At 40.1% G+C, this 25,458-nt stretch overlaps 4 protein-coding genes across 4 annotated transcripts in view; all 4 read right to left on the reverse strand.

Annotated features, from left to right (window-relative positions):
• Positions 1–415: 415 nt before the first annotated feature.
• On the reverse strand, positions 416–3,506 carry LOC108107022 (chymotrypsin-like protease CTRL-1). The gene is made up of 6 exons (XM_017214369.2): positions 3,104–3,506; positions 2,530–2,895; positions 2,361–2,469; positions 2,099–2,283; positions 672–973; positions 416–613 (listed from the first exon to the last, which is right to left on the reverse strand). The coding sequence occupies exons 1-6, from the start codon at positions 3,174–3,176 to the stop codon at positions 500–502; spliced, it is 1,149 nt and encodes a 382-aa protein (XP_017069858.1). The 5' UTR covers positions 3,177–3,506; the 3' UTR covers positions 416–499.
• Positions 3,507–4,181: 675 nt separating this feature from the next.
• On the reverse strand, positions 4,182–5,013 carry LOC108106888. The gene has a single exon (XM_017214136.2). It carries the CDS (start codon positions 4,629–4,631, stop codon positions 4,320–4,322), a length of 312 nt encoding a protein of 103 aa, XP_017069625.1. The 5' UTR covers positions 4,632–5,013; the 3' UTR covers positions 4,182–4,319.
• Positions 5,014–6,907: 1,894 nt separating this feature from the next.
• Positions 6,908–8,988, reverse strand: LOC108106840 (apoptosis-inducing factor 3). The gene is given in 2 exon segments (XM_017214078.2): positions 6,908–8,186; positions 8,188–8,988. Coding segments are annotated over 2 exon segments (1,632 nt in total). The 3' UTR covers positions 6,908–7,355.
• Positions 8,989–9,079: 91 nt separating this feature from the next.
• LOC108106843 (LIM/homeobox protein Lhx3) overlaps positions 9,080–25,458 on the reverse strand; it is a 28,416-nt gene continuing 12,037 nt past the window's right edge. Inside the window, 7 exon segments of the mRNA XM_041819778.1 lie at positions 9,080–10,248; positions 10,314–10,508; positions 10,737–10,888; positions 10,957–11,421; positions 11,544–11,563; positions 11,565–11,636; positions 11,638–11,720. Of these exon segments, the coding sequence (XP_041675712.1) occupies positions 9,848–10,248; positions 10,314–10,508; positions 10,737–10,888; positions 10,957–11,421; positions 11,544–11,563; positions 11,565–11,636; positions 11,638–11,720 (1,388 nt within the window). The 3' untranslated portion in view covers positions 9,080–9,847.

Below are 25,458 nucleotides of genomic sequence, written 5' to 3' on the forward strand. Positions count from 1 at the left end.
CGGCAATGAGGAGTTTTCGGAGAGCGTACACTGAACAAAAAATGTATAAAAAGATTTTGAAATATTAGCTTTTGTGCTTTAAAAATATTCTTAAAAATAAAACAACTGTCTGTTGAATAGTTACAGTGTTTTGAATTAGAATATTTTATTTAAAATATACAAAAATAAATATAAAATATATTTACAGTTTGTTGAGCTTGTAACTTGCTCAAGGAAAGTAGAGTAAGGGTCCAATAGTCTACTTGTTTTCTTTTATTACCGTCATCTTATTTGTTTAAAAGATCATTTCATATTTTTCAAGCCTCTGCGAGTGGTTTGGGTCAAAGTTCAATTAATTCAATTAAGTTATTGGGTGCGTGTACACCTAAATCAATGGATAGCGGCTATACGCTTCTGATATAGGCATAGAATAATATTCTGTTTTTTATTTATTTAAATATTTCTTTATACAATTTAAGAATTCAAGTTAAGGATAGTGGCTTAGCCTAGGTTAGTCGGCCTACTCAGGCGGCGTGTTGTCATGTATCCACTCGGAAAAGTGGGCCACGGAGGTGTAGACACTCGGGATGCGTAGTCCACCGCAGTTATCCGATCCAAAGGACATAATGCCAATCTATAGAATACAAAATATTATTAAAAAATATAATGTAGAATCATTAAAACCATATTACCTGTGAAAAGATGCCATTCTCTTGTATGAAAAGCGGTGCTCCGCCGAATCCCTGGCAAACGTCCTTGCCCTCGCCGCCGGCGCACATCCATTGTCCTTCGATGGAGTTCGGCGACTCCAAAGCGCCAGTCGAACCATAATTGCGTAGACACAGATCCCAGCTGGTCAATGGCACGTCCAGATGCGACATCTCCGGTTGCCGTACACTAGACGTGGACATCTTGCCCCAGCCGGCGATGGTAGCCCGTTTGCCCACTACCAGGTTGGCGCGTGTCTTCTGCAGGCAGATGGGTTGTGTTGCCACTGGCGGTGTAAGAGTGGAAATGGGTTGGCCGCCATTAATCTTATGTTCGACTTCTGATCGCTACCTGCCCAAAAAAAAATCTGCAACATTGTTGCCTAACCCAAAGTGGTGTATCCAGATTTTCTTTCAAAGGGGTTTTTCTTTAAATTTTAATATTTCCATTTTGATAATAATTTTTGTATTTATAGATTTTGTCCAACTTTATACTTGAAAACTTTACATTTCTATAAAAAACATATTTTTTTTAATAAAAAAGAAACCTCCATATACGCCCTTGGACTGACCCATTGATTTATCTCGAGCCGCGGTATTTTATTGGGCATTATAAAGCAATAAGGATGAGCGCAAACAAGTTGGGGCAGCCACCTGGGAGACGCCCCTTTTCGGGCCGCAAATAATGTGCTGTTTACGAACTGGCCAAATTGCAATTAACCAATCGATTGCCTCACCGATCGATCGGTCGGTCGACCGGTGCCTGGTAATGACCCTTATTTGATATGCTATGTGCAAAAGATGATTCTGTAATAAGGCTTTACGCGTTAAAATTCAATTTCTGGCCTCAGTCTGCCGAGGGGACCATCAACATCACGTCCCAATTGATTTTCAATCTTCGGCAATGGGAACTAACAATTTGCGAGTATCGTAAACAAAAGTCAAGTTCTCAATGAATCGAAAAGTTGAATGGATTTTGGTTTTGTTTTTCTTGCAATGCGGATATGACTTTTGGTCCAGACTGAGACCCTTTTGAGATGAAACACTGACTGATTTTATAGTGACATATCAGTATGCCAAAGTTTGTAGCCATTGAACTGAGGCAAAACGTTTCAAAATCAAAGCGAATCCAGTGGCCAGTGGTCGCGATCAACTCATTAGTTGGTACAGTAAACACGCACCAAAGCCCAACGCCGCCCAATTAATTGAGATGTGGGGATCCCAACCTCGTATTAGCGACATGCAGGCCGCTGGAGGGGAATACATTTGACATTTGTGAACTTGGAGCGAGTGTGGAGTAGAGTGGTTTGGAGTGAAAGATGACAGAACAAAACGATTTTTAATTAACGGCGACACCGTCAAGCGTAACCACCCATTGGACTACGACTCCCTCCATACCGTCCAGAACTCACCCGAATAGTTTAGCGGCGTTTTGAGCACTAGCAGAGCAATATCATGGTGGTATTGGCCCTGTTTGTAGTCTGGATGCACGATCACATGGCTGATGGCGTGGTTGACAGAGCGCGGTGCACAGAATCCGGTGTTGGCACAGTCCGGATCGCTACTCGTATCATACTCACCTACGCGCACAGATGACCTGCAAAGGTCCGTAGGGAGAAAGTAAATTAGATGGATGTTGCGATTATGATGCACTGCATCCAGTGGCCGACTTACAAACGGTGTCCATCGGCCTTGGCCAGTGCACAATGGGCGGCCGTGAGGATGACTCGACGGGCGATTACGGCCCCAGCACAGGGATAGGCAAAGGCGCCAGTGTTAATATCTTAAGTAAAATATATAGTTTCCTGATTATTATTCATAGGAAAAATCAAAAATTACTTACGTTTAAAACCAATTCGTGCGACGAATGGATAGGAACCCAATCCTTTGTAAAAGTGTCCCTGAACTAGGGACTTTCCGCAGACCTGATTCTTCTCCAAGGGACTACTAGGACAGCAGACGTAGGGCAGTTCCTCGCTAGCTCCACCGCAATATAGCGACTTGTCACCGTAGTAACAACTCCTGGCCACCTCGTATATCAGAGCCGTACAGTCGTGAAGGGGTGTGCACTCAGTGCCAACGGAACAGCCAGTTTGACCAGCGGAATGACCCACATCATAGTAAGAACGGGCGGCCACCGAATGTCCAGCAGTCTCGTTACCGCTCTTTTGCTCTGGCTTGGCATAGGTCACGGGTACCAGGAGTTTCTCTAGAAGTAACTTAGGTTAGGTTGGGTCTTTTTTTTTTAACTCCTTAAAATAAACTTCTATATAGTTCTTCCTTTTTATCCATCTCTTTGAGTAGCAGGAGACTTTTTTTTTTAACACAGCATTTTAGGATTTTAGGATTCTAACAAGTTGTATTATCCTTTAAAGTAAATTTATGCACAATACACCAATTTCACACTCATATCCTACCGAATTCCCCCGATTCCGATCGAACGTTTGCAAAAAGTTGCAAAATTATGCAAAATATGGAAAAGGCTTGCATTTTAATCGAAAATGAATGATCACTTTTCCCGTACTTGGTTTTATATTCAACGCAATTATAAATTTTTAGTTAAAAGAGCTTAGAACTTTCGGTTTCCGGTAATTCGAACCGTGCAGGTGAACAATACTTTGTCAACTAAACGAAGCGATCCCCAAAGCGATCTGGCCAAATGAAAATGAAAATATACGAATCCACATAAGCAGATAGGTAGTATATCACCACACACACACACACACACACATATATATATATATATCCACTTCTATATACTGCCCTGCTACTGGTCTGGCGGGGTCTGCGGTTATTAACTGATTTTTATGACAGTTTGGTCTCGATTCGCGACCATTTCCAGGTTGTAATTTACCCATTTGCTGGGCAGCTACACACACACATTACCATGGCATTTGATGACAGAACATGCGGATCTGTCCCTCCATTGCAAGCGATCTCAGTTGCACTATATGCTTTATTTTGCTTCTGACCATTACTGGTCTTTTTGGTAAAAGTGAGTTTGGATTTGCTTGGGCTAGACTTGATAGACTTTAGGATGCGCTACGATGATTTATTTTATTACTTTTTTGTCACAATGAAAATAATCAAAAAATCTTAAAGATTACCTAAATTCCTCAATAATTGAAACAATTTGAGATAACTCTTTAGTAATCTCCTACTTCTTAATAAAACTCTATTTCGTAGGGTGCACTAATACCAAGTTGGCCTACACTTTCCCCTGTTTGGTGATGTATGTTATTATTTAAGTGAGATTAGCTTACGTTTTTCGTATTAATTTTTTTGTTTTTTAATTTTTGTTTTTGTAATAACTAAAATATGTTGAATGAGATCATTTAGATTTGATAAGCTCGCCGCATTTCACTGGACAAACGGCCAGCTGGTTCCAGTTTTTTAAGCAGGAAAACAAGCGCGACAAACGCACATTAAATTGCTTAATATCCATGCTGGCAGAGTACCACTGCCCCCAAATTGTTTTGTAATTTTTTATGTTGAATTTTCTTTTTTTATTGTTTAACATTTAATGGCCGGGTTTTACTTTCGTTACATTTAAACGCCACTTGCCAGACATTTATCCAAACAAATAATTTCACTTTTAAAATGTTTTCTTTGTTTAAATGATGATTAAAAGAGTTACTTCTGGTCCAGACTGGAATTGCTGGTCCCTTCACCGGATGCACCTGAATTCACAGAGACTCGGGAAGTATCTTGCTCCTGCTGATATCCCTGGATATAAACACGAAGGTTGGAGTTTTCCATTTCCGGTTGCGGGTAATTGGGCAAGACTTGCCGAAACACATTGTAGCGATCCCTCAAATCGGCATCCACATCCTCCGGCCGAAGTTCCTGCTCCTGGAGGGACTGCAGCAGGGAAAAGAGATTTTCACGATTCGTGATATGGCAATCAGGGAGCAGACTGCGCTCTTCCAATACATTGAAACACATGGTGCTCTGTTTTATTTTATTTTGTTGATTTTTGTTGACTTTTTATATATATTTACAAATTTTGAAAATATCATCTACAGTTCGAAAAGATATGTTTATGACTTCTCAAATCTGTTTTTGAAGGGAAAAGCATGGCCTGGAGAGGATTTCTTAATGAAATTACAAAATTATGGAAATATTTTCATGTAGTTTTTGTTTGTCTGAATTTGTTATTTGTTTGTTTATCGAGAAATGCAACTTATAATTTATATTATTTGAAACATTCTAACCAAGTACAGTATAATTTGCTTAGCTGCCTCGAGTACTTTGCACGCAACTTCGAGGCTGCTATGTTAAAAATTCAGCTAACTTAATTTTAAGTTTTGAACAACAAAAAGTTTACCTTCCGCTCAAATAAAGTACAGATAAATTTTGTATCTTTTTTAGCCAAATTATGTTTTCATTTCAATGTCTAAATTATTGTTAACAAAATATTAATACATATGAAATGCAGAAATGCAGAAACTCAAATTGCACGAGTTGCCAAACTGCATAGAAATTATTTAAGAAAATTTGCTTCGTTCTCAATAGATGGCGCAGCTAACTCAAATGATTTTCATAGAAAACCATAAAAAATTCTCCCCATATGAGGCGCTTAAGTGCAGAAGGCTGCTAAGTTGGGTGCACCAAACGTAATTATTTTCATACTAAAGTGACCATGATGCAGAAAAATGAAAATATCAGGCAACTATCTTCACGATGCAGCTAAGTATCGAGGCAGCTAAGCAAACTATACTTTACCACTAATTAATGGCACCCTTATTGTGATCGTTTTACAACGCATATTGCATAATTTACCTGCTAAACTGTTAACCCATTAAACGCCCAACAAAAGAACGCTTTTCAATATGAACGGAAGTAATCATATTCACATACATACATACAAACCTGTGATATCTATGTACCATGAGCACCATGGTTTATGAGTTATATGCAAAAAAAACTAGCCAAGTTTTGCTATCCGAATTACCGTTATATGGCTCTTATTGCCGTTTTGATGTGGCCATTAACGTGTTTAAGCTGTCAGCAAATTGCTGAAATATTAATGACAAACTCGCATAGGGAATTACCCTCCATACTGCATAATACATCAGCACAAAAAATTAATTGTTTGGGGTCAAATAAGCAACTGAGTTTTAGTCGGCTATAAAATTTCAAATTTAAATTTTATAAATTTTTTTTTTTTTTTTTTTTCGCGACTCCCGTTGCTTGACATGCAACCCACCTCCCGCCCAACCGACCGAGGGGCGCTGGAACACGGGCATAGATCCGAGTGGATTAGTAAAGATATGAGGAAAGTTAGTTTTGTGCTAAATGGATTAGTATCGAAACTTTCAAAGTGTTAGGAGAAGAGTTAGAAGTAATGTCATAAAGATCTTTGTAGATTGAACGTAGTACCCGAAATGGTTAATGTTGGGCAAAGATCGAACTACAATGCTCTTAGGATAGAGGAATATAGTTTCTAGTAATCCTAAGGGGTACATGGATATTCAAGCGGCCTAGAAGGGCCTGGCTATCAATTTCACCCTTAAGAAGATTATAAGAAGGATAAAGACGACACCAAGCATCGTCCTACGATAAGCGAGGGATGGCAAATTGATTAGTAAAAGTCAACTTTTATAAAAGGGAAGGTGTATATTTGCATCCCAGTTGAGACCGCGGAGAGCAAATATTAAAAAATTCTTCTGGATGGATTCAATAAGACACTGGTGAATCCCATACTGGGGGTCCCAGAAACATGATCCATATTCCAGAATCGGACGAACTAAAGAAATAAAAAGAGTTTTGGTAACATATGAGTCGTTAAATTCCTTCGACCACCTTTTAATGAAACCAAGAACTCCTCTAGCTTTAGAGGAAATATGGTCGGAAAACTTAAGTTTTGCATCGAGTAAAATGCCATAAAAAAAATAAAAATATTCATGCCATAGGTTATTACATATATATATCTAAAATCTGTTTAAAACAAAATTGAATTTGAAACTTGTTTTTTGCTCTTTTAATCCTTAAATTCAATGATTTCGATTTTTTTAGTTCTTCTTCTTAATAGGGGTGTAGGAATACCAACCCCTATAGCCTTGGATGGATGTCAAAAGTAGAGCACCGACCAATATTCCCAGCAGCCTCATCTTAAATATCTTATATCTTGTGAGAAACCTTACCTTTTATTAAATTTTATAAGCCATTAAAGCGAATAATTAATTTCATATGCTTTGAAATTCTTGTTTTATTAGTGTGTTACAGCTGTTAACCCTTAGTTGGAATAAAAACTCTTAGAACTCTTTTGTTCTAGCATTAACCTAAATCATTCCATTTAATTTCTAAGCATTTTTTAGCCTATAATCATAAAATGTAAGGGTTTTAATTATTTTCATCTTTGTTTGAAATGTTTAATAGTTAACATTTTTGTAGGCTGTTAAGTGGCTGGAAAGTAAAGCTTTTGTTAACAGCAGTAAACTCCAGCCAGAGATAATTTAATTGTAAGCTTTAAATAACATCTTCACATATGTTAACATAACATATGTTATGCATAACAGATCATACAAAGTGAAATACAAGAAAAGGTATTATTTATAAAAAAGATTGAAATTTTTGTTTAATTTTACATAAAAAATGGACAGAAATTACCGTTTTTCCGAATACAATTAAACAGCTTTTATTACTCAAAACAATCTGTAAGGAAATTTAGTTTAAAAGCTTCTTAGCCCAGTTACTGCGTCCCTTGGAATCGGCGATCTCACATCGACATAAACTTTTTTGCTGTGCTATCAGCTCGGCAAACTGTGCGACAATGGGATCCCGACCGCAGGAGGCCACTGAAGTCACCACATCCTTGTCGTTCACAAAGTAGGCCACGAACTGCAGATCCTCGAGACTTCCCTCAATGACAACATCACTGTAAGAACCAAAACCGGCGCATCGAAAGGCCTTGCCAAAGATCATGGTATAGAAAAAGGGTACCGTCTCCAGTTTTGCAATTTGCCTACACATGTTCATTGCAGCAATGCGTCCGTGGTATTGAGCCAATCCATAGTGACTTATATTTACACGATCTGTGATCTCTCCTAGGATATGGGCATTGGCTATATCACCACCCGCATACACATTTCGTATGTTTGTCTGCATAAAGTCGTTGACATCCACGGAACCATTGGCATTTAACTTCACACCAGACTGTTTGAGGAATTCCGTATTGCATTGGCAACCTGTGCCCAGGATCAGCAGGTCGCATGGTATCTTAGATCCATCCAATAGCTCCACTGCAGTCACTTTACCACAATCGTTTCCCAGGATCTGCGTAATACCACTGCTCATCTGCACTTTCACGTTGTTCTCCTCTAGGAGTTGAAGTAACCGGTTTCCTATTAGTTCACCCAAAGTGGTTTTAAATGGAACATTTTGTCGGGCTACTAGGGTAACGCTGCGCGCCTGGGAAACTAAATTAGCGGAGGCCTCCACAGCCATGAAACTAGAACCCAGACAGACCACTCGAGTTGTCTTGTCCACCATTTCGAAGTATACTTCTGGCATCTCTTATGTCTCGTATAGTCTTTACATTTTCCAAATCTACGCCAGGTATTTTTGGTCTGATCGCTGAGTAACCAGTAGCTATATAGATTTTGTCATATAACAACATATTTCCATTGCTGCAATGAAGGATATTCCGAATAGTATCCAACTTTTCAGCGGATACGCCCAGATACAGCTCTATGTTGTAGTTCTTGTAAAACTTCTCATCCCGAAGGTAAAGTTCAATGTTTTTCATATTTGAAGAGTTCATTATTTCTATGCGATCGTAGGGTAAGAACTTCTCCTGGCAAACAAGAATCAAGCGTCCAGTATAGCCCTCCTGCCGCAAAGTCTCCACACAGACTGCACCTGAAGGGCCTCCACCTACCACTACAAAGCACTTTTGATCCTGCCAGTTGCCCCTTACCATTTTCTTAATCCTATTGTTCATTCGTAAATCCGATCGCTTGGCTCGCACTAATACCTGCCCTTTGGAGTTAACATTCACTTGATGGCAGGGCAGGGAGTCGAGGCCAGGAAAGTTCTCAATATCACCAGTTTTCAGATTGAAGCAAGCTCCATGCCAGGGACATCCCAAACGATTTCTGGTAAGTACACCCTTTGACAAAGGAGCTCCACGATGGGGGCAATGGGCGCCCACTGCATGAAAAATGCCATTTTGCTTGACTAAAAGGATACTAGTGCTGCCTATGAACTCCATCTGCCTCATCTCGTTTTCTTGCAAATCTGACTTATGACAAACAGCCACCAGCTCGGTGTAATCACATTCTTTCCGATACGAATTCATTTTGAAAATCGGAATTTTCCCCCTGAAAAGTGAATCTATAAGATATTCCTCTTAAAATATCCAAAGAAATACCGAAAAAATAACTTTCTGGTTAACAATTTTTGTTGTCTTTTATTCTTATGTGTCAAATAGTAATTTATTTCATCGCATTCGTTTTATCATTTTACGTAGTTGCTTTTTTTTTTACTGACATTTCTATTTGGTTGAAATATTTTTTGGTTTTTGTTTTACTTTTTTCTTCGTTAGATATAAATACGACATCACGTTTTCGTAATTGATATTTCTCCTATGCAATTTTGTTGTATTCCTATATAAAGCAATAAATAACTTGTTGATTTTTTTTTTTTTTTTTTTTTTTTTTGTTTTTGTTTTTGTTTGACGCTATACAGACTTAATTAATTTAAAATTCAGTTTTAGTTTCCATTCACTATACACAAATATACAATATTTACATTAAAATATCAGGGTTACGTAGGTAAATGATAGAGCGAAGTAATCGTTTAAAAAACAGACGTAATCATAACGCTTAGTAACATTCAAGCCGTGTTTAGGTGTATCTTCAAGCTAAGCCCACCATTGGCAAACCGAATTCAAATCAAGGATGTTTGAGCAAATTGTGTTGGTTTTTTTTAGTTTTTTGTTTTTTGTTTTTTTTTTTGAGTGTTTGTTTTCTAAAAATTAAGAGGGCTTTGTGCATAAACAATAGAGTGTAGATGTTGCCATTGCTGCTGTTAATGTTGCAGCACATGATGCTTCAGTTGCTATTATGTTGCTATTGATGTTGCTGCTGTTAATGTTGCTGACTCTACCATCTCAACATCTGCTGTTACTATTGTGAGCTTTCAATATGGCGTCGCTGCTATAGTTGCGACGAATGTTGCTGATGCTGCTGCTGAGCAGCTGCCAACAGCAGGCTACGCGACTGCATCTCAAAATAACGCAAAAGCAGATTTGAGTATCAGTAATGTACGCCGGGCGCTGAAGGATTGGAGGCGGTAGTAACGCTCACATTGCCACTGCTGCTGTTGTTATTATTGTTACTGCTGCTGCTGTTGTTCGCATTGTTGTTATTGTTGTTGTTGTTATTGGCGCTGGTATTGTTTGTGCTACCCGAATCGCCGAGCCAGGAATCAGGACTTGGCGGAAAATCGGGATATCCCTGATCGGGACTAGAATCGTTGCTCAAATCGGAGACATTATTGCTACTGTGCAGGCGATGATGCGACTTGCTGGCATGCAAACTAGAACCCACCGCTTGATCTGGAATGGGAAAAAATACTTATGAGAAATGTTCTCAAGTTTTATAAGGAAAATCTATAACTCACCTATATTGGTGTACACAATATTATCCGGATAGGAGCCGAATGTATGACCCTGGCCAACTGGCGGCGGCGAGCGACTGCTCGGCGGATATTGCGACGGACTGGAACTGCCGTGCATGTAGGAGCCGCGAATGCTGTGCGGCGAGGCTCCCTCATCCAGGCCCAAATTGACGGTGCTATAGCTGTCGTTGCTCAGATCTGCAAGGAGTTCATTTGGATATCATAAAAAGTCATCTTTAACTTAAGATTATAATGCATAAAAGAACTTAAAGTAAGAAATATGTCATTATCATTACTCATTTTCCAGTTTATAAAATGAGTTTAAAAACCTTTTGACAGGCCAATAAAAGTATATCTGATTTGACTATTTACGATCCTTGATAATTGTATTGCCTTAGTTTCTAAACTAAACTCAAGCGCACTCACCATGGTGACTGAAGCTGTCGTAGTCGACCTTCAGTTCATCCTTGTCGAGGAATTTCTCGGTGCGTGGCGAGCAGTTGCCCTTCATCGAGCGGAAGTATTGGCTCCAGCGCGTGCGACCCGCGTCCTTTTTCAGTCGTTTCTCCTTGGCCCGCCTGTCAAAGAACAAAGTAGTAGTTAGTAACCAGACAGACTAAGAAGACAGAAGACCAGGAGGACGCACCTGTTCTGGAACCAGACCTGCACCACCCGCATATCCAGGCCCGTGTCCTGCGAAAGTTGCTCACGTACATGGCGGGCGGGCTTGGGGCTGTTGTTGTAGGCGGTTTTCAGGGTCTCCAGCTGCTTGGCGGTGATCGTGGTGCGCGGTCTTTTATTTGGCTGATCGCCATCCAAGGAACCATCCAAATAGAGGCCTAAGAAGATATCCATTATACAGATTACAAGACGTTCCTTTTAGATCAATCTTAAAACGGAAATTCACCTTTTGCCTTTGGCCTCCTCATAATCACGCTTGCAAATCAGCTTGCGATCCTCCATCAGGTAGAACTCGTCGCCAGTGTTCAGGGTGCGGGAGCACATGGCGCACAGGAAGCACTGCAGATGGTAGACATTATCCTGGGCCCGACGCACCACCTGCGTGGGCGGTATGCCCATATCACAAGCGGAACACTTTGTACCGTAACGTCTGTTCGACCCAAACATTGGCAAATGCGACATGAAAGGAGATTTTTCATTAAACCAATTTGGCCTCTAAGAGCGTTAACCCCAACCACATCACAAGCCTTGGCATTTGAGAAATTTACTTACTTGAAGAAGTCCTCCTTGCAAGAAGAGCTGGCCATTCCGCGCGAAGCACTTGTCGTTCAGCTGGCCATGACACTCGCTGCACTGCAGGCACTTTGGCGTGCCACGTCCTTTCCAGCACTTTAAGAATAAAACGGTCCAGAATCAGCTCGTGGCAGCCACCGCACTTTGGGATAGTAGCTATAAGAATGCCGATTAATTAATTGCTGCTCATCTACTATAGCTTAGTTTATCTTTGCATTTGTTATAAAAATCTTTGGTTTTCCTTTACCCATTCTGTTTTTAGAAGTTTTCTTTTTCTTCCCTTTGCTTAGCTAAATATTTTCCCTGAGCACAGAAACAAATCAAGACAATATTTAATTGAGCTATTTGATTCTAAATTGAATTTGCTTTTGTCGTCTATTTAAAAAGTCACTATATAGAAAATATTAATATCTGCTTTGAGTATATATTAAGTTATGAGACATGGAAAAATGGGAAAGGAATTTAAAAAGGTTAACCTGTAAACTAAAAGAAGATAGCTTTTTAACTTTAAGATAATTTTAAATAAGCTTTGGCTGTATGACAAATCTTGAACTTTGGAGATGTTTTTCTCAGTATGGAAGGTAATAGTTAACAATATTTTTCAGTTGGTAAAGGAAATAAGCACTAGTACTTAAGCAAGATGAATGCTTATTTATAAATAATGATTTCTTGCAGCCTTCGAAAAAACAATCAACAAAATCTGTTGGGAAATTTTTGTAAGCTTTAGATTTGTAATCAAAAATCTTTTCTTATGACAGTCAAAAAAGTTCAAAGGCAAAAAATATTTAGAACTCTATAACAGTTCTTGATTTTAAAATCATATTTTAAGTGAGAATCAAATAATTGAAAGTGAGTAAACAGAGCTTTATAGGAGGATATTTATAAATCAAAAGGTTTCTTTAACTTTTTGTATCTTAAAATATCAGACTTTATAACAACATATAGCCATCTTACAATGTCTCGTATCACTAAGAACAAAACTTATTAATAATTGAATTTAAAAATTAAGTATAAGTTTTGTGATATTTTGTGTTTTGATTTCCTTGTTGCCATGTCGCACACCTTGCAAAGGCTTAACTTTCCCAGCCTGTATGACCCAGTAAGAAGACAAAACCAGCGAGTTCATAACCTTTTTGGAACCTTTTTCCCCAATTAGCAACTTACATAGTAAGAACTCTGGCAATTGACTCAAATTAATCGGCGGTACGCGATCATCACATTTGCCATTGGACAGAAAGTCACTTTTGAACATCATCAACTTCAAAAGTTCCATACTGTTGGCTGTGGAAATCCCGACGCTCCTCGATTGGTTTTCTTTTTCTATGCGATGCATTCAACCATCACTTTCACTTAATACACATTGTGATTTTTGCTTGATTTCATATTCCACATTTTTCCTTTTGCTTTTAAGTTAAGGTTTAAGTTTTCCTTTGGTAACTTTTCGTTGTTTTCTATTTAACTTGGTTATTTGTATTTGTTTTTCCGATTTTTTAGTTTTGGCTTGTTGTCACAGCGTTATCACAGAATTTTAGCTGCACGAATGACCGGGGAAAAAACCGAGCGGCAACTTCGAGGCTTGGAAAGCAACTGACGACTAAAGGCACACGATGCCGTTGCTTATTGGAAATGGGAAAGGGGGTGGCCTGGAACGAGCGAGCGTACGTCGTATTCAGGGGGCTGACATAATCACAGCTGGAATGGGAAAACCCAACCCTTAGCATTTTCCAATTGGATTGGAAAGCTGATTTAGCTGCACCCTGTGTTTTGATTGTTGTTGTTGTTGTTGTTGTTGTTTCGACTGTGCCAGTTTTCCAGACTGGCCTTTTTTTGCGTTATTTTTCTTTTCTTTGCCCTTAACAATTGAGTTTGGGTTGGTCGCCAAAAACAAAAAAGCGGGGAAATTGCATTGTAACACTTTGCCACATTCCATTTTCCACTGACATGTGTATGTGTATGTGTGTGTGTGTGTGTGTGTACTGCGAGGGGGTTTTCTTTTGGCTTTTTTGTGTGTTTGTGCCTGGGATTGGTTGTTTTGTGTGCGTCGACGTCGCCTGCAGTTTTCGGGGAGTGGTTTCTCGAAAAGCTCTTTTCAACTCGGCTTTTTTGCCCAATCATCCCTCTCTTTCTGGCATTTTAAGCCCATCTCTTTTCCACTTTCCTTGCCTTTCTCTCTCTCTCTCTCTCGCTCTCGTTATGTTGGAAAACACACTAAAAATATACATAAATATGTTTGTATTGTTCTGCACTGCAGTTTGGTTGATTCTTCTTCTACCCAGCCATATCCTGCCTGCAAATTTGTGTGCTTGCTGCGTGTGTGTGTTTGGGTGTGTGTGTGTGTGTGTGTGTGTGTATGCGCACTTGGCTGCCATTGCTTATTGTTGTGTCATTGTTTCGTAACTGTGAAAATGACCTTAAAGCCGTTAAATAGCTGACTGACTGACTCCGAGCGACCGGCTGATCGAGAGCAACGTCTGCGCACCTGCCACCCACACACCTCTGACCCCCACACCACCTCAACACCTTAACCCCAACACCTTAACCCGTTCATGCCACTCACATTAAGAAATTTCAATTAAATGGAGCTTTAATTTTTATTAAATAATTATGACATCAACATTTTATGATGCTTTTTAGTGCTGATTTATTTTTAATTAACCTTTAAAGTTGGTTTTCAAATACTGACAAAAATAAATTAATACCCAAAATAATATAAAGTATAACTTTTCGTTTCCCCAGTTTTCTCCCAGTGCATTCAAGCCCATATGAATGCTTTCGACCATCCGTCATGCCGTCAGTCGGTTGGTGAGACGAGACATACGCCTATAAGCTGCCAAGTGGTCGCCGCTCTCGGTTCGGCTTTGGTCTCGGCCATTTTCCAAAAGCCAAAATGTGCGTAGCCAAAGGGACCAACACCACACACACACACACACACACACACATGCTCCCATGCAAATGAGGCGGCGACCCACACACACTGGCATTTGGCATTCGGACTTTGAGAGGTTTTAAAGGCTCTTCTTTGTAATATGACTTGACAGTCTGGATGGAATATTTTTGGTATTTTTTTCGGTTTTATGTTCTTGGCTTTTTGATTTTCTTTATTAGGACACGTTACACAGTAAATGCACTTTTTATTTTTAAATAATTGAATAGGAATGCTATAGAAGAAGTAATCATAAATCGGATAAAAGAAACGCTGAGTCCATGTTAATAAAGGCAAAATGGTTTGAAAACGAAAATGTTTTTAGTTTACATAACAATTTAAGTTATTGGAATTGAAAAGAAGGAAACACCTTTTTGACAAGATAAACATCATGTTTGTCTGTTAGCTGGCATTTCTGTCTCTAGAAATTCAGCCAACTCAATCCTTTTGGCAGCTTTAATATTCGTAGTCTACTTTTTGGGGCTTTCTGCAAACCCCATCGACTAGAGCCCAAGACTAAAATTGTCCTCTTCATATGAAAGAAAACCGATACAAATTCATAGCCGACAGCATCGTTGTCAGGACTCGACAACAGGATTCACAACAAAAAGAGCGAAAAAGAAAAGGAAATTTTTTGAATGGCTGCCCTGGGTAAAATGGCGGCTTTGCAATCGAAGGCAAATTGAGCGATACGCAGGCAGCAAACATGGATATATATATAGGTACATATTCATCCATGTCGCTAAGCATTATCTGGATAGAAGGACAAAAGCATTTCCGGATCCAGAGGGGAGCTTAAATATGCTGGCAACGGGCAAAAGGCAGCCAAAGCTGGGATTAAGTCTCGCAGAACCCAAAAGCAGCTCTTCTCTGTGTAAGCATATCGCACTCTCTCCGATATCCCCAGGAATAAGAGCAGATATTAAGAATGCAGAGACCGGGTTTTCAAAAATTCATATAGCCAAAAAACCCAGGCATGCTCTCCAGACTTCTGCAAAATGGACACTCGGAACTTTCCGAGTCGCTTCTTTTATGTCCGAGCTTGTTGCTTAATCGCTGAGGGCGAAAGACAAAATGCTCATCAACCTGGTGGGCGGTGGATGGTGGGATGTTGGAGTGGGCACAAGGCTACACCCACACCAGCCACTACAACAGCCATGATGATGCTCTGGGGGTTGCGGGCACGCCCAGTAAAATGGCTAGCCTGCAGCAGAAACAGCAGAAACAGCGCTGAAAGAAATCAGCGATTTAATTCAAAAGAATGTTAAAAATTATAAAAATTATTAAACATTTAAGTTAAAGAATTTGTTATTTTAGTGGGGTACATTTTTTAATTGAAGTTTATTTACTCTTGATAAAAATTATTAAACAAATAAACTTTTAAAATATATTTTACTTAAATTTAAGATTTTCATAAAAACAAGTTGGAAATAACTTCAGTTTGATATATCTTTGAATGACACATTAGAAAAAGGCTTCAGTTCCCCACCTATTTTTCAACCTTGCACCATTCCATTATCCTTTTTAAGTGCACCCTTGGCTATATCCTGCTCACCATTTTTTGATCCACGCCGCTGGCTTTCATTGTTGCCGTTGCAACGCGCGGGCCAAAAGTCCCCAGGTGACTTTGGCCCTGTCGTGTTGCCTCAACGTTAAAACTTAAAAGCGTTGCCACCACTCTAATACTTTGAAGCTTACTCTTCCATATTGTTCGGTTTATATATATATATATATATACATTTTGTTTCCTTTTATCTAAGCTGGTTTAGCTAGAAGCTAACAAAGTTGTTGGGGAAAAACTAGAGAAAAATGTTAACTTTTACATAAAAGAAAGTTATTTTTTGCTAAAATTAACTTAGAAAGTTTCTTAATCTTAATTGCTTGATACTAAAACTTAAATAATTGTTAAATAAGAATAATATTTTATCATTAATTTTATTCGTTTAAAATCATTTTTGTTTAGTTTTCAATCATTAGCTCATTGAATTTATTGCTGGCATTACTGTCTGTCGTAGCCTCATTCTATTGTTATAATTAACTCGTTTTGATCGATTTCGGGCCATAGTTTTATTTTTGGCGAGTGCTGACATCTGTTCAGATCCTTTCCAAGTAATTAGATTGACAACTTAATTGAGCTTCTCCTTCACCTCAGAGTGCCCACCAATTGCCAGTCGACAACTCCAAACAGCAAATGACCATAATCAACATGGACTAGCATGGCCTGAACTGTACTCACTCTTAGCCATATAGCTCCACCTCCTCCATTAGACCCCGGGCATGGACAAACAAAAGACCCATTTAGATAAAGAGTCCGCAGCTCGAAGTCATAATCATAATAGAAGGACGGTGGAACGGGTTGAGGTTGGGCCACTATTTATAAGCCCCCTGAAACATTTCCCTGTCCGCCACAGTCCACCTCCCGCAAAGTGACCAACTAAAAGTTATTACGCAACGCCCGATGCACTTCCGAAAGGGGTAAAAAAAAAGAAATGGATGGAAATGAGCTACGACCAGAAACGATAGATATCGTCCTGCCAGAAGGCACCGAACAGACCCAAGTCATAGAGCAAAATGCGCGATAAAATATTGAAAGCACTCCAAAAGCATTAATAAAACGGCATCGCTCCGTGGGTTGGGTAAGTGGGCACACGTGAACTTTACACCTCCGCCATAACCCGGGTCAGAAAAAAAAAAGAAGGCAGACCTCGAGCTCTCCAGGACACGGCATTCCACGCCAGCTGTGCCTTCATCGCGTGCGTGCCACTCGTTTGCCGCGGCGCACGCATCCATTAGGATTCAAATTGTGCGCGGTGGCGACGTCCTCGTCCTCATCCGCGTCCGCGTCCTCGTCATTTTTATGCCCCGGCCTCTTTGACTTTGCCTTTTTCATTTTATATACCCTTTCACGAGGTATTTTCTATATAGATATATAGAAGACTAGTGTCTTCTTTCAGTTTTGATAATTCATTTCCAATTTTAAAAGTGCTTCCATTTGTGTAAAATATTTTAAATATTTAAAAATTCATATATTGGTTTATCCAAAGAATATCAAGAGAACAAAAATCTTCTGTAGAGGGTATATCCTTTACCATTATAAAACCAAAACTAAAGTTGGATTCTACTTTGGCTTTAATTTGAGGCCAAAACCATTGCACGCGTCGTCACTTTGCATAGGGAAAGCAGGGCGTCATCTGCAAGGACTTTGTCTGTCCAGGCAAAAAGGACACGAACGCTATGCCCGCCGCATATTATCTAATTAGGTGGCACTTGAAAAACAACATTACGAAACAAAAAGTTTCGCCATTTGGGGGCCAGCAATGTACAAAAAAAATTGACACTTAACTTTGTTCGGGGTTGATTTGCGGGCGGGAAATAAAATAATTGTGGGTACGGAAAATTAAGTGGAGTTGGACAAGAGAATACATTAAAAAAAGTTATAAAAGCTACTAAAGACCAAGGGGGTTACTGTAGACGTCCCAATTGTTAGTCCTTGAAAAGAGTTTCAGATTAGTAGGCTCTTAAACAGCCTTAAATGTCTTGCAAATCACCACAAAAAACAGACAATTAGAGGTTGTTTGATTAGACTACCATGTGATCTAGGAAGTTTATCTCAATTCAAATGAATCTTGAAATAAAAATAATTAAGTTTTGCAACACTTTCCTGCCTAACTCAATAAAATAGAGACCGTCAATACAGATTTTTGGTAAATTACTTTTCCACAAAACCTTTTTTCCGGTCAATAGATTTGACTAAAGAAAGCCTATTAAAAAGGAGGAGGGCCAAGCCAAGTGGGAAACTATTTATCATAAAGCAGAGAGAGAGAGAGGTGTCCAGGACACAGCAAGAAATGTTGATGGGAGCGCCGTCCTGGCAACGCCCCCTTTTAAGCTTTCCTGGACTCCTTGAGCGCGAAACTGGCAACGCATCTGTTCCAAAGCATTTATCAAAATGTCAATGCAGCACTTAACCAAATCCATTAAGTAACTTCGCCTTAGCCTCGGCAGCCGCTTCTACAGCCGCTGCCGCTGCCGCTGCCGCACTCATTCAGTCAGCCAGTTCGTCATCCAGTCAGTTTGTCATGCATTCATTCATCTATTCATTGGCCATAAAAAGCGTTGGCTATTGTGATCCACCGCCCAACCACCCACCGACCGAACAAACCAGCAAACCCAGCAAAGCCATGGGCAAACGGGTAAATGCGTCCATTTAGCGGCAAACAAGCGACAGATCCGCTTGTAATCCTTTAAGTGTATGCAGTGCCAGCCATGGATATGGATGGATAAAGTAAGGGATGGGGGCAAGGGATTCCAGTGGGCGGGGCACTGACACACACAAACACACACAGACACAGACCCAAAGTCAGTCTGGTGACAGCAAGTGCAATAATTTGTTTGCAGTTTTCCCCGTTAAGTGCTCTATTTTGTACAAATGGAAACATCACCAGCCAAAGGAAAACGCTCTTGTTCGAGGGTGTTGCCTCTTATCCAAGCCCATATCCTTCACCCTCCCACCTCTCCTTCTTGAACTCCCCCCTCGAAGCTGTTGTTGCTGTTGTTGTTGCCCTAACGAAATCAATTCGACAAAGTTAAATAAAGACGAAAACGAAGGGTGGCGGACAAAAGAACTCGCCCAGGCTGGGATCCTGACTGACTCGGAGCTGCCTCATTGACAAAGTCATGTTCCGAATGGAAGGACTTCCAAGCTCAATGGCACAGTGGTTGGGGAATCACAAATTTAGAATAAGTCTTAAATATTTATACAACTTCTTCTATAACTGCAATTTGAAAATAGATTTTACGATTAACTTAAGATTTCAGGAACTACCAAGAAAGTTTCACGATTTCATTTTCCCAGCATAAACTTACATAAATAATTGATATTTTGATAAAATCTCGTAAAAGTTAACTTATTAGTTAAATATAAGATATTGGCGTGAAATAAAATGTAAACTTTATAGTTTTCCATTATCCTGAACAAAGTGTCCACCCCAATCCGGAAATATAAATAGGAAAGGAATATCCGAGCGACCGCTGTTGAGCTCTCGTTTATGACAAAATCCCGCTGTTTGTTTTCAAAGGTCCTTCCATACAAACACACACACACACACACACAATATATATTCATTGCCACTCCATATTTAAGGACACATCCCACCCCGAGTGCCGCTGGGTGTTAACAAAGCCTAGCACCAGTCAGACAGACGTGGGTTAACTCGGCGGGCGCATTGATGACATATTGGCGAAACTCGGTGGTACTTTGCTCTACATACCGTTAATGTTAATGCTTTTAATGTAATAAAAGCATTTGCAGCATTTAAGGGGCGTTTCTGGATGGGGTTGAGTGGTTGGTTCCTGGTCTGGAATTGGACAGGTTTTTCGGTTTGTTCTTACTTGTTGCCACGATCGTTTATGTCACTCGTCAGCAAGCAATACGCTACTGAAATTGGTAACAAGGTTTTAGCCAAGGATTTTTGGATATTTTTATATAGTTCGTATAGCTCGCTCGTATCCCCATACTGACCTCATGAATAATCCGGTTTCCGGCCAAAAGGGAGCGCCCAGACCAGAGGAAAACTGGTTTACAGGACACTCCCTCTATTCCCAGCCAGGTGAAGACAGGCAGGAAGACAGGCAAGTTTATTGTGAAACTAAAATGGGTAAGCCATAAAAAGAACGGCTTGGTGCTTAACCTTTTGAACCCCCTCACTACTGAACAAGGGTGCTAAAAATTTGTTGATGAAAAACAAAAAACTTGCTACTTTTCATTGCGAAGCTTTTTTGCTGCAATATGTTGCTGATTATGCCGCTGGGATTAAGTGTCAGTCGGTTCGCTTCCGTCTACCCAACTGCATAATGACCTTAATCAATTTGCCCAGCAACCCCCGAGAAGAGTTTTCAACAAAGAGAACTTCAACTGTTGCATGCATGTCCGTCCGGAGATGGGAATCACTTAACCCGGAGGGAGCGACGGCTCAGTCATCGATATATTGAACTAAAGCAAACGGAGCAATAAAAACAGAAAAAGGATAGACCTCCTCCTTGTAACCAGAGATGAGTCAGTTTTCATTCTGGGCGAGGAGCAACCCTCGACTCGCTAAGTGGACTCATCATCCCGGACACGCGACTCGAATACGAAGTCCAACCCCCTTCCACCACTCGTATAGTTATCATCCGTCATATGGAAATTCTAGCCGCGTGGAAACTCCGGGGCGGAAAAAAAACGCGTTCGGCTTAGTCGCGACTTAGGTTTCCCTTTAACTTTTCAAAGTGGCGTTGCAGTGAAGTGAAATGACGAGGGCTCGTCGAGTTCGTAGGTGCGAGCCACGCACTTGACTTGTTAGCCACGTTAAAAGCGGCTCACACGTGCCTGCAATTAAGGCTGAATTGGTAACTCGATAGGGGAACAGGTCTGAGGTCTCCTCCGCAATTTGACCGTGTTAATATGAAGCCTTCTTTTAACGGTACACTCGAAAAAATTTTAAGCCATTTTCTGCATTGAATTTTGGTACTTTGTTAATGTTTTCTTTGAGTTCTTCTTATTATTAGAATTTAATAAACTATAAAACTATTTCAAAGCCGTTTTCCCATTCCCAATTCTGCCCCAACTTATTCGCCAGTGTACCTGAAGTGCGTGTGCTCAGCACCCTAAAGCTGTCTTAACCAGATAACTGCCCATCTCCGGCAACGGCAACGGAAACGGCGACGACGACGACGAGCAGGTTCATTTCCATTAACCGGCAAAGAGGCGTTTAAGTTAATAGCAATGGCCCCCAGAACTCTGCCCACTTCGTGCCGACATCGTTGCCATTCTGGTATCTGGGATCCGGAGTTGGGAGTGGAGGATTGCGGACTCCCCTCCATTAGCGCGTGCCGTGCCTCAACCGACGGCGTGTTGCACTTTGGCTTTGCCACTTTTAGTGTTTCATAATTAAAAATGTTGCCGGTGTCGTGTGGTCGCCATGCTCTCCGGTTACACACCGGCTACCATAACCAGAACCAGCGCCAGTTACCATATACCAGTTACCATCAGCTCATGCAATATTAAGTCATGGAGAAGCAGGGCAGACCCACAACCCCCAAGACGGAATGCCGCCCCCCACATTTGCAGCTGGGCCATTTTGTCGCCTGTTTTGCCGCCATTTGCCAAGGTGAAAGTCTTTTTGGGCACCTTTTAATGCGTTTGCTTTTAATTCCGGGCCGTGAGCACTTATGGCCTTGCCCCCGTATCCTTGCCCCACCACCACCACCAACGCCGCTTCCTTGGGCATTCAAAGTAAGTGGCAACAAAGTGCTGCGACATGTTTACCTCGCCGCCTTTCACCAGGTCCTTTTTTTATTATGCCTATTATAATTTACTTTATGCATTTGTTATATATTCCATTTCCTTTTCTAAGGACTCGGCTGTCCTGATTAAGTCTTTGTGGAAGGGTTTTCTAGGACAGGTGGTATTCTGTGGAGGAGATAGGGTTCTTGTTGTGTTTTTCTTTGGCATTTATGCAATTTGTTAATTGTGGTTACGCCAAAGCTTCATTGTCTTCTAAATGGTTTGTTACGGAAGTTTTACTTTTAGAGGGTTTTACATTTTTAGAGCAAAGCAAGGCTTCATTGTACTTCTAAATGGTTTGTTAAAGAATTTTAGATCTTTAATATTTAAAGATTTATAGAAATTTTTCATTTTTTAGTATTTTTAGTGGCAAAGGCAAAGCTATCTTAAAAATGAGACTCTTAATTTTAATTTTAAAAAAAGTAAATGAATATGTATTTAAATTGGATTTTCATTTCAATGTTAAATTATGGTTAAAATACTCCATTATCAAAAGCAGAAACTCAAAATATATATTTAAAGATTATAGAAGTTGTATTTATTATTTCCATAACCGAGCGATTAATCATTAATTTGTTATTCTAATTTTAATACAGGGAAAACTACTGAACATTTTTGTAGAAAACTTAAATTTATCTATTAATTTAACGTTAATTGCTTTCATCTTTTAAATCACAAATTTATGCCACATCGAAAAAACATCTAAAACACAGCCACAGTAAAAAACCGCTAAAATCAAAACCCAGCAAAAAAAGCAACATTAAACTTCTTGCTTTAACCAAAAATTAACTGTCAAATATGTTAGTTGAACAATTTGAGAGCAAAAACTAGTTGTCAGGACAATTGGACCGGGAGAAAAGGGGAGAAGAAGCTGTGGGCGTGGCAAGCGAAGGCGTGGGGGTGCCCACCAGGGCACACTGTGGGCCGTGCAGCACAATAACTTTTCAATTTATGGCGCACATTCCATCTGACGGCCATTAAACAATGGGATCCACTCGCCACACACATTTTCCTATTTTCTGGATTTTTCATTCTTGTTTCAGTCTCTCTCTTTTCTCTTTTCCCTTTTCAGTTTTCCTTTTTTCATTTTTGTTTTTTGTATTTTGTTGTTGCTGAAGCTTTTGTTGTACGCTTGGCTTTCGGCTACTTTGCAAAAAAAACATTTTGTTCGGCTGGCTGTTATTTCTCTTTTTTTGCTGGCAAACAAAAGGCGCGCGCCCGTTGGCAGCCATTGAAGCGTCAAGTCCGAGCTGCAAGCTGACCAAACGACCAACGGCACCCTTGACCGTAGCTGTAAAACGTCACAAAAAAGGTTTACGGGAGGGAAAAATGCTCTGAAAGTCCGAAGAATAGGCGACAACGACGACATGCCAAGCCCATGTCGGATAGTGGAGATGTTTAAGGGGGAGGTAGAGGGACCACTGGTCCTCGCATTTCCAATTTTGAGTGCTTCCCAGCTTGGGACCCATCATCAATCGGGTTCGCCTCCGCCTCGTTGAGCCGCCTTTATGGTTATGGACGACCGTTTCCCTATCCTCCGACACTCCATCATGGTCTTGGACCAGTCCGTATTGTGTCTCAACTGGAACTTCATCAAGCTGGCAGGAACCGTCGGGCCATGTCAAATCCCCACACACAAGCTAGTCCTGCACTTAAGTAAATCTTTGAGGGATTTTTACCTTTTTTTAAGGAATTATTTTTTGTTTTTTACCATTTAAATAAATCTTGAAAAGTAAGAAAATTATAATAAATAATAATACATTTTGTTTTAATGCGTTTCAAAGATTTTATTTATTAATTATTTCGGATCTTAAACGTTAACTTATCTTAAAAATCCTAAAATTTTGTATTGCGCATTTTCCCAAAAACCCAAACTCCCCACTTAATCTAATACTGATTAGCATAGAAATTTAGGCATAGCTAAGCAGCATTACTAAAAGTTAAGTAAAAACTTTTGGAAAATACAAAAATGTAAATTTTCGAGTGTACTAAAAACCAAAAGTGGGAGCAGCAGACAAAAAAAAAAAAGAGAAAAGGAAAACACAAAAAATGGCAGAAGAAAAAGGTTTATTGCGGTCTCTATAAAAATACACACTTGGGGTGATTTCCTCCTTTTGAAGCTGCAAAGTCCTAGGTGTGGGTGGGATGGTATGGTATCGTTAGGGTTTGGCTGGGTTAGCCGAACATTGTTGGGGGTTAGGTGGGTAGGTGGTACGGCCGGGTAGGTAGGTACGTCTGCTCTAACGACTTCGTTTTGGTGCCCATTTTATTTGCCTGCTCCAGGAAGCTCGACTACTCGACTGTGCTCTGTGCTCCATTATCTTGGCTTTGCCTTTATGGTCTTTTGTGTGCGTTTGATGAAGCCAAGATGGCGCAGAAAATGGTTGGCATTCAGGGTCTGAATGTGGGGGAAATGGGAGGGAAAAACAGATCTGGAGAAGGGCCAAGCTGTTGGGGGAGCAAAGAGCTATTTCAGCCAGCCTGCCTGACTCTCTGCCTGTTGTTGAATTATCAGCCACAAAAATGGACGTCGCCATATTTATAAAAGGGGCCAGAAACGCAAAATGTACGCCTGAAAGGGGCGCAGGAAATCTCTGTGCAAAGGAGTGGAAATATGGGGATGCGTATTCAATTTCCACCAGAGTTTATGAGCAGATCTTTAAGGAAGAAAAAGTTACTTTTTTACAGCCTTGTATTTAAATCTAATCCTGAAAAAGTTTACAAAAATTATATATCTCAGATTTAAAGAAAATCAAAAGAAATTAATATGGAAATGCGAGAACCAAAAACCTTTCAGTGTTCCTTACTATTTGATTATTTCTCCGAAAAAAACATAGATTGTCGGCGATTTATGAGTTATTTTTATGGAATTTCCTTCACGTGACAAAATAAAATGAAGTTCTCTTGCCAACCAGGGACAAACATTCAATCTGTGCCCCTTTGGCTGTCGTAACTGCATGGTCACGTCCACGTAGCCACGCCTCCTTGGAGCCAAGGCCATAAACTCAACTTAGCTGCAAGTTCTCAGTTGAGATTCGGCCAACAAGAAAAAATTGAGACGTGCAATGGCCCGTTGCAATCACCAGTTTACGTGAGTTCCCTGCGGCAGAGCACTCCGAATGTCCTGGCACGCCCACATTGGTGACCCAACTGCAGGTCTACCCAGAGGTCATCACAACATTTCCGCCCACCAGACTAACCCTTGTACAGGTACACTTTGCAAAATGTGATCTTTTTTCTTTTCAAAGAAGTCGAACCAAAACTGTTCTTTTTTATTTGATTTTGATACTTTTTATAGATTAATATAGTTAATCTTTTAAATTAATTTAACTTTTAGCAAAGAATTTTTATTTACAAATTATATGTGAAATTCGAAATTTCCCCTCTGTGTACTGTCTAAAGTAGTTTGACCATTTGGAGTTCACTTTAGCATGCTCTGGTTTTCAGTTTTTATTTTCCGTTGCTGTGCGATTCCCCAATGTCCTGGGAACTGGGAGTGGAATGCACTTGGAGTGCATTCTTTATGCCTGCCCATATCCGTGTAGATGTGCCGGGGACATAAAGTATCAAAAATTCAAGCACCAGCCACAAAAACCTCTGACAAAACTGACGGCATTTTCGCACTCAATTACTTTGCATTAGAGACA

This window comes from Drosophila eugracilis, unplaced genomic scaffold (assembly GCF_018153835.1).
Source record: "Drosophila eugracilis isolate 14026-0451.02 unplaced genomic scaffold, ASM1815383v1 contig_952, whole genome shotgun sequence".
Classification (NCBI taxonomy): Eukaryota; Metazoa; Arthropoda; class Insecta; order Diptera; family Drosophilidae; genus Drosophila; species Drosophila eugracilis.